At 39.7% G+C, this 14,157-nt stretch overlaps 1 protein-coding gene across 1 annotated transcript in view; it reads left to right on the top strand.

Moving 5' to 3' along the window:
- The window catches only part of LOC115116850 (glutamate receptor ionotropic, kainate 2-like), a 188,783-nt gene that overhangs the window by 29,120 nt on the left and 145,506 nt on the right, over window positions 1-14,157 (top strand). The window contains exons 4-6 of the mRNA XM_065008472.1: window positions 5,560-5,727; window positions 7,411-7,538; window positions 9,329-9,458. Of these exons, the coding sequence (XP_064864544.1) occupies window positions 5,560-5,727; window positions 7,411-7,538; window positions 9,329-9,458 (426 nt within the window). The remainder of the gene's footprint in view (window positions 1-5,559; window positions 5,728-7,410; window positions 7,539-9,328; window positions 9,459-14,157) is intronic.

The raw sequence follows: 14,157 nt of genomic DNA, 5'->3' as shown, positions 1-14,157 counted from the left end.
GAACTATAGTTTACCCCTCTATATATAACCAGTGGAACTATAGTTTACCCCTCTATAGTTATAACTAATGGAACTATAGTTTACCCCTCTATATATAACTAGTGGAACTATAGTTTACCCCTCTATATATAACTAGTAGAACTATAGTTTACCCCTCTATAGTTATAACTAGTGGAACTATAGTTTACCCCTCTATAGTTATAACTAATGGAACTATAGTTTACCCCTCTATAGTTATAACTAATGGAACTATAGTTTATAACTAGTGGAACTATAGTTTACCCCTCTATATATAACTAGTGGAACTATAGTTTGCCAATTTATATATAACCCGTGGAACTATAGTTTACCCCTCTATATATATATAACATGTGGAACTATAGTTTACCCCTCTATATATAACCTGTGGAACTATAGTTTACCCCTCTATATATAAACAGTGGAACTATAGTTTACCCCTCTATATATAACCTGTGGAACTATAGTTTACCCCTCTATATATAACCAGTGGAACTATAGTTTACCCCTCTATATATAACCAGTGGAACTATAGTTTACCCCTCTATATATAACCAGTGGAACTATAGTTTACCCCTCTATATATAACACGTGGAACTATAGTTTACCCCTCTATAGTTATAACTAGTGGAACTATAGTTTACCCCTCTATATATAACCAGTGGAACTATAGTTTACCCCTCTATATATAACACGTGGAACTATAGTTTACCCCTCTATATATAACCTGTGGAACTATAGTTTACCCCTCTATATATAACTAGTGGAATTATAGTTTACCCCTCTATATATAACAAGTGTAACTATAGTTTACCCCTCTATAGTTATAACTAATTGAACTATAGTTTACCCCTCTATATATAACCAATGGAACTATAGTTTACCCCTCTATAGTTATAACTAGTGGAACTATAGTTTACCCCTCTATAGTTATAACTAATGGAACTATAGTTTACCCCTCTATATATAACCTGTGGAACTATAGTTTACCCCTCTATAGTTATAACTAATGGAACTATAGTTTACCCCTCTATATATAACCAGTGTAACTATAGTTTACCCCTCTATATATAACCTGTGGAACTATAGTTTACCCCTCTATAGTTATAACTAATGGAACTATAGTTTACCCCTCTATATATAACTAGTGGAACTATAGTTTACCCCTCTATATATAACCTGTGGAACTATAGTTTACCCCTCTATAGTTATAACTAATGGAACTATAGTTTACCCCTCTATATATAACCAGTGGAACTATAGTTTACCCCTCTATATATAACTAGTGGAACTATAGTTTACCCCTCTTTATATAACCAGTGTAACTATAGCTTACCCCTCTATATATAACTAGTGGAACTATAGTTTACCCCTTTATAGTTATAACTAGTGGAACTATAGTTTACCCCTCCATATATAACTAGTGTAACTATAGTTTACCCCTCTATATATAACCAGTGGAACTATAGTTGTAAGGTTCTGCTTTTCTTTTCTTAGTCAACCTTGTGTTCTTTTTCTTTGTGTTCTTGAACGTAGCCCTGTTTCTTTGTGTTCTTGAACGTAGCCCTATTTCTTTGTGTTCTTGAACGTAACCCTATTTCTTTGTGTTCTTGAACGTAGCCCGGTTCTTTGTGTTCTTGAACGTAGCCCTGTTCTTTGTGTTCTTGAACGTAGCCCTGTTTCTTTGTCTTCTTGAACATAGCCCTGTTTCTTTGTGTTCTTGAACGTAGCCCTGTTTCTTTGTGTTCTTGAACACAGCCCTGTTTTTTTGTGTTCTTGAACGTAGCCCTGTTTCTTTGTGTTCTTGAACGTAGCCCTATTTCTTTGTGTTCTTGAACGTAACCCTATTTCTTTGTGTTCTTGAACGTAGCCCGGTTCTTTGTGTTCTTGAACGTAGCCCTGTTCTTTGTGTTCTTGAACGTAGCCCTGTTTCTTTGTCTTCTTGAACATAGCCCTGTTTCTTTGTGTTCTTGAACGTAGCCCTGTTTCTTTGTGTTCTTGAACACAGCCCTGTTTTTTTGTGTTCTTGAACGTAGCCCTGTCTTTCATTTTTGTTCATTGATTTCACCTGTGTTATTTACTCACCTGGTCTCATCAGCTCCTTATTTAGTTCAGTTCTTTCTGTTTGTTTTGAGTTGTTTTCTGTTGTCGTTTTGTTTTGTTTGTTTTTGACGGCCTATGTGTGTTTGACCACTGCCTGTGACCACGATTCCTGCCTTCTGCGAAGACTTAATAAACATCTGCCGAGAGCGCGTGAATCTACACCTTTTTCTCCCTGAGTATTCATTCAGTTTAGCCATATACAGTGTGGGAGAACAAGTATTTGATACACTGCCGATTTTGCAGGTTTTCCTACTTACAAAGCATGTAGAGGTCTGTAATTTGTATCAATTTTTGTCTTCTCTCGCTCTCTCGCTGTTTCTTTTCTTCACTCTTACTTAAAAATAAATATCTTCCTATGTGCATAGGGTCTGGAAGAGGGGGCTCTCGTCCTCTATCCTTTTGTGTCTCCTTTTCACTACCTCGCTCCCTCCCTTCCTGCTACAATTGAATCAATAAACAGGCTTTAATGCTCAGTGAAACTCTTTGAGCTTGGATCACATCACACTCTTAGCTCGCCCATGGAATGAAGCTATAGGGAAGCAACTCTGGACTCCTGAACTCTGGGTTAACTCCTCTGGAAATATTGATTTGAGTTTCTTTCATTCTCCCTCTCTAGTCATTGAGTGGTAAGTCTCTGATCTTTTGGGTGGTGGACATCAGATCTAGCCAGGTTGAGTCAAAGTTCATGCTCAGTGCTATGCTCGTTTTTTGGAATGGTGAACTTTGAAACAAGTCTTTGCTTGATGGTAGTGTTGTTTAATACCTACATGGCATTTGGAGTATTAGGAGGTCTATGAGCATTCGTTGGGGTATTTGGATGTTTAACTACTACATAATAACCTGATCTGTCATCGTTAAATTCGTTTCACTACAATATAGCAGATGTTATGTTGTTGTCAAGTCATGTCATAATTCTGAACAGCATGAGAGTGGAGCACCTGGAGAGCACTTTCCAATCAAATTGTAAATCATTCAAAAATGTTAAGGGGTTTCGATCACTGCTGAGAGAGACCTGGGATCGCCATGGTAACTGCACTTCACTGAGAGGTCTGGACGGTGTGGGTGGAAGCATCGTTCCTTGGGTTATTTGAAGTGGTACTAAGACTGTTAACAGTCCACTGACTACACTGAACCTTCTTGATTAGGAGTTTGTACTGTAAGCTATGACAATGCTAAGATGTTCCGTGTTGTCTGGCTACTAGGACTAGTGTCGATTAATCTTTTTGATACAGGAACCTTGAAGGACGATTTCAATTAAACCTAGAATTTGTCTGGCCCGGTGGTGGTCTAATGGTTCGCTCCATTGTTTCTGTGGTCTGGGGTGGTCTAATGGTTCGCTCCATTGTTTCTGTGGCCTGGAGTGGTCTAATGGTTCGCTCCATTGTTTCTGTGGCCTGGGGTGGTCTAATGGTTCACTCCATTGTTTCTGTGGCCTGGGGTGGTCTAATGGTTCGCTCCATTGTTTCTGTGGCCTGGGGTGGTCTAATGGTTCGCTCCATTGTTTCTGTGGCCTGGGGTGGTCTAATGGTTCGCTCCATTGATTCTGTGGCCTGGGGTGGTCTAATGGTTCGCTCCATTGTTTCTGTGGCCTGGGGTGGTCTAATGGTTCGCTCCATTGTTTCTGTGGCCTGGGTAGCCTTGTGGTTTGCTCCATTGTCTCCTGAGCAAATGTATGGCGGCATTAGAATGGGTTTAAATCTGACACACGCCATTCGAACACCCTCTCTCCAACTGACTTTCCTGTCTCTTCTCTGTCTCTCGCCAATAAAATAAAATACAAAAGGAGTGGAAAAACCCTAATAATATAAAGAAGAAATTCAGAACTGAGTACATTGAGTATGTAACAAGAACTCCCGGTGACCAGAAACTGCCTCTGGGAAGTTTTAAGTTTTAAAGTGGATGAACCACTCTAAAGTAAAGGGTCTGACTCAGCACTACTGCTCTGGAGGATCTCAAGTTCTCATTGGGTCCCTCAATTAGCCGGTCTGTATAAACAGCTGCTTGCTAGCTCTGCTGAATTAACCTGGCTTTCCCCTCTCTCTCTCTCTCTCTCTCTCTCTGTCTCCCTATGTCACACACACACACACACACACACACACACACACACACACACACACACACACACACACACACACACACACACACACACACACTCTCTCTCTTTCTACCCCTTCATTTCAGCATTATTTGAACATCAAGGTACAGTACAGCACAGCCAAGCACCGAACAGTACAGTATAGTATAGTTCAGCACAGTACAGTACAGTAGAGTTCGGTACAGTACACTATAATGTATTGATTTGTACTGTACTCAACTATACTTTTCTTTACTCTACTCTACTGTGCTTTATTGTGCTGTGCTGTGCTGTACTCTACTGTATTTGGCTGTCCAAACTTTTGATCCCAACTGTAGTTTGGGACTACCATGACATACTATTGTAGTCAATTCAATTGCAGAAAATCCGTTGCTGATTTTTCGATTTGGTAACGGTTTAAAAAACACTATAACGGATTGATAGGTCTACCTTTACTTGTTACTTCTGTGAACTTTCATTTTCCTCCCTCCTTGTGAGGGAGAGAAATTAGAAAATCTTTTCAAGATATGTTGGTTTTTGCTAAGAGAATTTGAAGGCACAAGGCAATGTTACCTAAACTTACAGAAGTAAGTTTAGGTAACATTAATGTTAACGTTGATAATAGCTGGCAGGGGGTCTTCACTTCAACATTGTGTTTTAATGTATTTCGAATACCCGCTAGATGTTTTCTAAGACCCCTTTTCCATCTGTTTGACCAGAAATCAAAGCCTTTGCTTATTCCTCATTTGTAGGATGGAAAATGGTGGAACAATGTATATATGTCTTAATTTCTCAATAATATAGAATCTTAGCTTTCATTTGACACCCAATTTGACATGGTCCTATGAACTTCCCTTGTTGGTGCTTATGGGTCTTTTCACGTGGAAATGACGGGATCAAAGTGGAGGAGTGAACTTTTCTGTCAAAGCTGCAGGAGAGAGAAAGAGAGAGGGAGTGAGCAAGAGAGGGAGAACGAGGGGGTCGTGACCCCTGAACTCACCTCCTGTCCACTCTAATCGTTGTTAATTACACAGACGAGTAAGCGAATGCAAATGCAACTCTCTTTAGTCGACTGTCCAAAACATCACAATAAAGCTCTCTCTCCACTCCTCATGTCTATTAATGCATGTTGATTATGACACTGTTGCTTAATAGGAAAGGACATGAAGGCAGCTGAGAATATAATTGTTACAATTTTTTAGAGAAAATAAGCACAGCTATAATTAACTTTGCTATATGGATCGTACCACCGACACTTCAATGTCACCTGTTTTATGTTGGAGGAGAATCCACTGTAATTATTGGACGGGGAAATTGAGATGGAACCTTATTGGTCTTCCACCTGTTGCTCTTCTGTCCCTCAGGAGGAATATTTGAATCCATCGAAAGCGGCCCATCAGGAGCAGAGGAACTCGCCTTTAAATTTGCCTTGAACACAATCAACAGGAACCGCACCCTGCTGCCCAACACCACACTCACATATGACATCCAGAGAATAAACATCTTTGACAGCTTTGAGGCCTCCAGAAAAGGTGAGAGGCTGAGGAGGATACGAAGTAGACCTGTTTCATTTTTTAAATATATGTGACTAATGGTAACTCTAAATAAAGACTACGTAACCCTAAATAAAACTCTAAATGAAGGCTACGTAACTCTAAATCAAGGCTACATAACTCTAAATAAAGACTACGTAACTCTAAATGAAGGCTACGTAACTCTAAATGAAGACTACGTAACCCTGAATAGAGACTCCGTAACTCTGAATGAAGGCTACGTAACTCTAAATAAAGACTACGTAACTCTAAATAAAGACTATGTAACTCTAAATGAAGGCTGCGTAACTCTAAATGAAGGCTATGTAACTCTAAATGAAGGCTACGTAACTCTAAATGAAGGCTACGTAACTCTAAATAAAGACTACGTAACTCTAAATAAAGACTCCGTAACTCTAAATGAAGGCTACGTAACTCTAAATGAAGGCTACGTAACTCTAAATTAAGTCTACGTAACCCTAAATGAAGGCTACGTAACTCTAAATTAAGGCTATGTAACTCTAAATGAAGGCTACGTAACTCTAAATAAAGACTACGTAACTCTAAATAAAGACTATGTCTCTAAATGAAGGCTACGTAACTCTAAATGAAGGCTACGTAACTCTAAATGAAGGCTACGTAACTCTAAATGAAGGCTACGTAACCCTAAATGAAGGCTACGTAACTCTAAATTAAGGCTACGTAACTCTAAATTAAGGCTACGTAACTCTAAATAAAGACTACGTAACGCTAAATGAAGGCTACGTAACTCTAAATGAAGGCTACGTAACTCTAAATGAAGGCTACGTAACTCTAAATGAAGGCTACGTAACTCTAAATTAAGGCTACGTAACTCTAAATTAAGGCTACGTAACTCTAAATTAAGGCCACGTAACTCTAAATGAAGGCTACGTAAGTCTAAATGAAGGCTACGTAACTCTAAATTAAGTCTACGTAACTCTAAATGAAGGCTATGTAACTCTAAATTAAGGCTACGTAACCCTAAATGAAGGCTACGTAACTCTAAATTAAGGCTATGTAACCCTAAAGAAAGACTTTGTAACTCTAAATGAAGGCTACATAACTCTAAAAGAAGGCTACGCAGCTCTAAATGAAGGCTACGTAACTCTAAAAGAAGGCTACGCAGCTCTAAATGAAGGCTATGTAGCTCTAAATGAAGTCTACGTAACTCTAAATGAAGGCTATGTAGCTCTAAATGAGGCTACGTAACTCTAAATGAAGGCTATGTAACTCTAAATGAAGGCTACGCAACTCTAAATTAAAGCTAAATAACTAAATTAAGGCTAAGTAACTCTAAATGAAGGCTAAGTCATTCTAAATTAAGGATAAGTGTGTTATAGTAAGTGTTATGGCCGATTTAGGTCAACCAAAATGCAGTACTCCTACTGGTATCTGTGTGACTCAATGCAAAGTGTGACCGACATCCTTCTTGTGTTCTTCCTTGATCCAATGTGGGAGAGACTAAAGGGACTTTCTTGATCAGCATTCCCATGGTGCATTGTATGGACAGTAGAGCAGCAAGGAGCTGAAGGCTTCCACCTAAACACTACTCTAACAAACCTAAACACTATACTAACGAACCTAAACACGTATCTAACGAACCTGAACACCTGTCTAACAAACACCTCTCTTTCTGTCTCTCCCCCCCCCCCCCCCCCCCAGCCTGTGACCAGCTCTCCCTGGGAGTGGCAGCCATCTTTGGCCCCTCCCACAGCTCGTCGGCCAACGCAGTCCAGTCCATTTGTAATGCCCTGGGGGTGCCCCACATCCAGACCAAGTGGAAGCACCAGGTGTATTTGTATTTGTTTTTTGTATTTATTATTGATCCCCATTAGCTGCTGCCATGGCTGCAGATACTCTTCATGGGGTCCAGCAAAATGAAGGCAGTTATACATTTTAAAAACATTACAATACATTCATAACAGGTTTCACAACATATTAAGTGTGCCCTCGGACCTCTACTCTGTTCCCACATACAGTACTGTATCTATAACACAAAATCCATGTGTACATGTGCGTATAGTGCGTATGTTTTCATGTGTTTGTATGTATGTGTCTATGTTTGTGTTGCTTCACAGTCCCCACTGTTCCATAAGGTGTATTTTTCTCAGGTTTTTTAAATCTAATTTTACTGCTTGTATGATCTACTTGATGTAGAATAGAGTTCCATGTAGTCATGGATTTATGTAGTACTGTGTGCCTCCCATAGTCTGTTCTGTACTTGGGGACTGTGAAGATACCTCTGGTGGCATGTTTTATGGGATATGCATGGGTGTCCGGCCTGTAGTTCAAACAGACAGCTTGGTATATTCAACATGTCAACATAAATACAAGTAGTGGTGAAGTCAATCTCTCCTGGCTCAAAGTGGAAGAGAGATTGACTTCACCACTACTTGTACTTATGAGGTAAATACAAGTAGTGGTGAAGTCAATCTCTCCTGGCTCAAAGTGGAGGAAAGATTGACTTCACCACTACTTCTATTTATGAGAGGTGTGTCATGTTGAATGCACCGAGCTGTCTGTTTGTACTACTGGCACACATATTATTAATGTTAGCTCTCTGTGTACATCCAAGGGCCAGCCGTGCTGCCCTGTTCTGAGCCAATTGCAATGTTCCTAAGTCCCTCTTTGTGGCACCTGATAGCATGACTGAAGAGTAGTCCAGGTGCGACAAAACTAGGGCCTGTAGGACCTGCCTTGTTGATAGTGCTGTTAAGAATGCAGAGCAGCACTTTATTATAGACAGACTTCTCCCCATCCTAGCGAATGTTGTATCAACATGTTTTGACCATGACAGTTTACAATCCAGGGTTACTCCAAGCAGTTTAGACACCGCAACTTGCTAAATTTCCACATTATTCATTACAATATTTAGTTGAGGTTTAGAGTTTATTGAATGATTTGTCCCAAATAAAATGCTTTTAGTTTTTGAAATATTTAGCATTAACCTATTCCTTGCCACCCATTCTGAAACTTATTGCAGTTCTTTCTTAATTAAGTGTTGAAGTCATTTCAGTTGCTGTGGTAGCTGACGTGTATAGTGTTGAGTCTTCCTTATATATAGACACGCTTTACTCAAAGCCAGTGGCATGTCGTTAGTAAAGTTTGAAAAAAGTAAGGGGCCTAGACAGCTGCCCTGGGGAATTCCTGATTTTGTGTTGGAAAGGTTTCCATTAAGAACACCCTCTGTGTTCTGTTAGACAGGTAACTCTTTATCCACAATATTATAGGGGGTGTAAAGCCATAACGCATACATTTTTCCAGCAACAGACTATGATTGACAATGTCATAAGCCGCAACAATATCTAACAAAACAGCCCCCCACAAACCTTTTATCATCAATTTATCTCAGCCAATCATCAGCCATTTGTGAAAGTGCTTGTTGAATGTCCTTCCCTATAAGTGTGCTGAGAGTCTGTTGTCAATTTGTTTACTGTAAAATAGCATTGTATCTGGTCAAACACAATTTTTTTCCAGAAGTTTACAAAGGGTTGGTAACTGGCTGATTGGTAGGCTATTTGAGCCAGTTAAGGGGGCTTTACCATTCTTAGGTAGGGGAATAACTTTTGCTTCCCTTCAGGTATCAGACAACAGGGACTCTTACTACATCAGCCTCTACCCAGACTTCCAGTCCCTCAGCCGGGCAATCCTGGACCTGGTGCACTTCTTCAAATGGAGGACGGTCACTGTGGTCTATGATGACAGCACAGGTACAGATTTCTCTGATGATGGTGGTCATGGTGATGATGTTTATGATGATGGTGATGATGAGGATGGTGATGATGATGAGCCAATTGGTGACGATGAAGATGTTAGTGAATGATGATCAAAAGGAGTTAAAATACATACAATTGTAAACTAAAAACTGCTACTCAAACACGAACACAGCTTTTTATAGGGGTGGTAGGTAGCTAAGAGTTTAGAGAAGTGGACCAGTAGCTTCTTGGTTGCCGGTTTGAGTCTTATGCTGGGCAATAAACATGGGAGGTGAATTGTCATGCCCTTGAGCAAGGCACTTAACCCTTACATAGATCCAGGGGTGCAGAGGAGAAAAACTGTTCTGTTCTTTCCCCCAAGACTTTAGCATTGAGGGATTGGCCATGAAATATGTAGCCCCCTCAAAGCCCTCCAGATGTACTCCACGTCAAAACCTCAGCCTTTCATATGAGTGAGCATCTCTGAAAAACCACATTACCCAGAATGACCCTCACCCACCATCTCCTCAGATTAATGCCATGCAGAATGAATGTGAGAGCTGACAGCTCATGAATAAAAGACACGTCCTCTGAGGGTCCTCGTCCAGCTGTATCTGTCTGCCGGATCGCCTGCTGTGACTGTGTGGAGTGGCTCATGATGTGCGTTCTACAAGCACATCGATATTTCATACCGTTGAGTACCGTGATCATTTTCAGGCCTACGGCATCATCAGCTTTAGAGAGAGGGCAACATTTCGTAATGTCCATCTCATATTTTCGATCCTTTGGAAGGAGAAAGGTGTCAGTTTCATGGAACATAATTGGATACAATATGTTGAACATATTAGTTTGTTAAAGTACATGAATTGCTCAATATATCCAATTGGTTTCTTCTGTTGACCTTCCATGAGCACCAACATGGGAAGTTCATAGGAGCATATCAAACTGGGTGTCAAATGAAAAGCTCAAAGTCTATATTTATGGAAAATGAAGGCATACAGTGGCTTTTTCCACATTTTGTTGTGTTATGGCCTGAATTTAAAATGAATTAACGAGATGTTGTATCTGTCACGTTCGTCGTAATGATGAGACCAAGAATACATTCTTCTTTCATAAATGAAGAACACTTAAACAAACTAACAAAACGAACTTAAAGCTATGCAAAACCGAGTGCTGCCATGCAAATACACATAGACAATAACCCACAAAACCAAAATGGAAAATGGCAACCTAAATAGGATCCCCAATCAGAGACAACGATAAACAGCTGTCTCTGATTGGGAACCAATTCAGGCCACCATAGACCTACATTTACCTAGACAATCCCAAAACCCCATAGATATACAAAAAACCCTAGACAAGACAAAAACACACATACCACCCTCGTCACACACTGACCTAACCAAAATAATAAAGAAAACAAAGATAACTAAGGTCAGGGCGTGACAGTATCACTGGCCTACATGCAATATCCCATAATGTCAAAGTGGAATTATGTTTTAAAAACTGTTAACCAATTCATAAAAAAGGAAAGCTGAAATATTTTGAGTCCATAAGTATTCAAACCCAGACTTAAATAGGTTCAGCATTAAATGTGTGCTTAACAAGTCACATTATAAGTTGGACTAACTCTGTGTGCAATAATAGTGTGACATGATTTTTGAATGACTACCTCATCTCTGTACCCCACACATATAATTATCTGTAAGGTCCCTCAGTCGAGCAGTGCGTTTCAAACACAGATTCACACAAAGACCAGGGAGATTTCCCAATGCCTCACAAAGAAGGGCACCTATTGGTAGATGGGTAAAAACTAACCTTTTGAGTATGGTGAAGTTATTAATTACACTTTGGATGGTTTATCAATACACCCAGTCAGTACAAATATACAGACGTCCATCCTAACTCAGTTGCCAGAGAGGTAGGAAACTGCTCTGGGATTTCACCATGAGGCCAATGCAGACTTTAAAACAGTTATAGAGTTAAATGGCTGTGATAGGAGAAAACTGAGGATGGATCAACAACATTGTAGTTGCTTTACAATATTAACCTGAATGACAGAGTGAAAAGAAGGAAGCCTGGAGAGAATACAAATACTCCAAAATATGCATCCTGTTCACAATAAGGCACTAAAGTAAAACTGCTAAAAATGTGGCAAAGAAATTAACTTTATTTCCTGAATATGAAGCATTATGGTTGGGTCAAATCCAACACAAGACATCACTGAGTACCACTTCATATTTTCAAGCATGGTGGTGGCTGCATCATGTTGTGGGTATGCTTGTCATCGGCGAGGACTAGAACATTTTGTTATATAGAAAGAAACAGAATGAAACTAAGCACAGGCAAAATCCTAGAGGAAAACCTGGATTAGTCTGCTTTCCAACAGACACTGGAAGACAAATTCACCTTTCAGCGGGACACAAGGCCAAATACAGTTGAAGTCGGAAGTTTAAATTCACTTAGGTTGGAGTCATTAAAACTTGTTTTCCAAGCACTCCACAAAATTCTTGTTAACAAGCTATAGTTTTGGCAAGTCGGTTAGGACATCTACTTTGTGCGGGACACAAGTCATTTTTCCAACAATTGTTTACAGTCAGATTATTTCACTTGTAATTGTAACGGTTTTCTTCTGGGGAAAGAGAGGTGGACCAAAATGCAGCGTGGTTAGTTTTGTACATCTTTAATAAAGATGAAAGTACAACAATCTACAAAACAAGAAACGTGGAAAAACCAAAACAGTCTGGTGCCACAAACACAAAGACAGGAACAATCACCCACAAAACCCAACACAAAACAGGCTACCTAAATATGGTTCCCAATCAGAGACAATGACTAACACCTGCCTCTGATTGAGAACCATATCAGGCCAAACATAGAAATAGACAGTTTAATCAGCTGTCTGGGAGGCTGGTTTCAGACAATCCCGCAGGTGAAGAACCTGGATGTAGAAGTTCTGGGCGGGCATGGTTATACCTGGTCTGCGGTTGTGAGGCTGGTTGCCAAATTCTGCCAAATTCTCTAAAATGACGTTGGAGGTGGCTTATGGTAGAGAAATGAGCATTCAATTCTCTGGCAACAGCTCTGGTGGACATTCCTGCAGTCAGCATAACCAATTGCATGCTCCCTCAAAACTTGAGACATCTGTGGCATTGCGTTGTGTGACAAAACAGCACATTTAGAGTAGCATTTTATTGTCCCCAGCACAAGGTGCACCTGTGTAATGCTTGTGCTGTTTAATCATCTTCTTGATATGCCACATGTGTAGGTTGAATGGATTATCTTGGCAAAGGAGAAATGCTCACTAACAGGAATGTAAACAATGTCATGATGTTGCTGCCATTAATGCAATGACAATTATTTTAGCAAATCAATGAACTATGTTTAATTATTACAATGATTAAATTAAAGATATAGATATATCGTTATACCAGTCATCAGTTCATTATCATTATTACCTCACCAGTCTCATTCTGAACGTTGTTGACTTCCATCCATTAATTATAATTATTACCTCATCAGTCTCATTCTGAGACTGCATGAACTCTAGTCTCCATGATGAATCAATGATACACAAATTGGCATAATTATTTATTTACTAACTAACTAAATAATCATACAGAATTAAATAAACACACAGACAGGATAGATTATACATTGGTTACTAACATGATGCAATGAAAAGTCCCTAGTGGACTAACCCGATATGATGACTTGGTACACAATGAAAAGGGGTGGGGAAAGAAAGAGTGGGAGGAGAAGAGACAAAGGAATTCAACTATCGTACATACAGTTGAATAATACGCTCATCGTACATATGGATATTTAGCACCCTAACAACCTCTCATTCGAATTTAGAATTGCAACACATATTTAAGCTTGTACTGTATGTCCTTGCCATCTCTCTGTTGAAATCATCTGGTCCATCTATGGAGAGTAGTTCATCAGAAGTCTCTGGTTGTGTAAGTCTCTGGTTGTCCATCAAAGGTCACAATGTACTTAGTAGTCGTAGCTTCTTGGTCTTGGAGTATCTGTTAGAACGGATCTTCCAGAGGTGTACCACGCAGTGTCCAGCTGGACTTGTCTGTTTGTTTAGAATAGATACCCTAGAAATACCTATAATGGTGAGAGGAAATTGTTCTTTGTCTCTTGTCTTCGGTCGAGTTTCCTATGCAAACAGTGCATAAACAGCTGCAGACTAAATGTTCCTGTGTAGTCTTCTTCTTCTTCTTCTTCTTCGAGAGAGAGTTTCAGAGAGTCTTACCATTTTCTGGTATTGTAGTTTCAAACCATTTTGCCATATCCAGCTCACGCTGTACTTCGGCTGGTCTTTAGTTTTATATTGTTTCTCAGCCGTGTAGCTACCGCTTCACGCTGTCTGGTCTGGTAGAGATTTTCTTCTTCTCTGTTGAAAGTTTCAGAGTTTCTAACCATTTCATACTTTTCAGCTCACGCTGTCAATCACGCGGGTCTCTATTTAAATGGCAACCATTTCAACGTGTAGCCACAGCTCCACGTTTTCTGGTCTAATGTCAATTTTGTTAGCGGTATTTTTATGCCCTCACCTTGGAGAGCGGTTCCATCACATTGTCACAAGGTCTGTGCTCACGTGGGCGTGGTTACTGAATTGGTAAAACTTTACATGAAAAACAATGATCTCATTTAGCAGGCTAAAATCACATTTCATCTTCTTACAAATAGTTTAATATTTAAT

Source organism: Oncorhynchus nerka, linkage group LG24, assembly GCF_034236695.1.
Source record: "Oncorhynchus nerka isolate Pitt River linkage group LG24, Oner_Uvic_2.0, whole genome shotgun sequence".
NCBI classification, from domain to species: Eukaryota; Metazoa; Chordata; class Actinopteri; order Salmoniformes; family Salmonidae; genus Oncorhynchus; species Oncorhynchus nerka.
The sequence above is the reverse complement of the archived record's forward strand: the minus strand, read 5'-3'. Positions and strand labels throughout refer to the sequence as shown.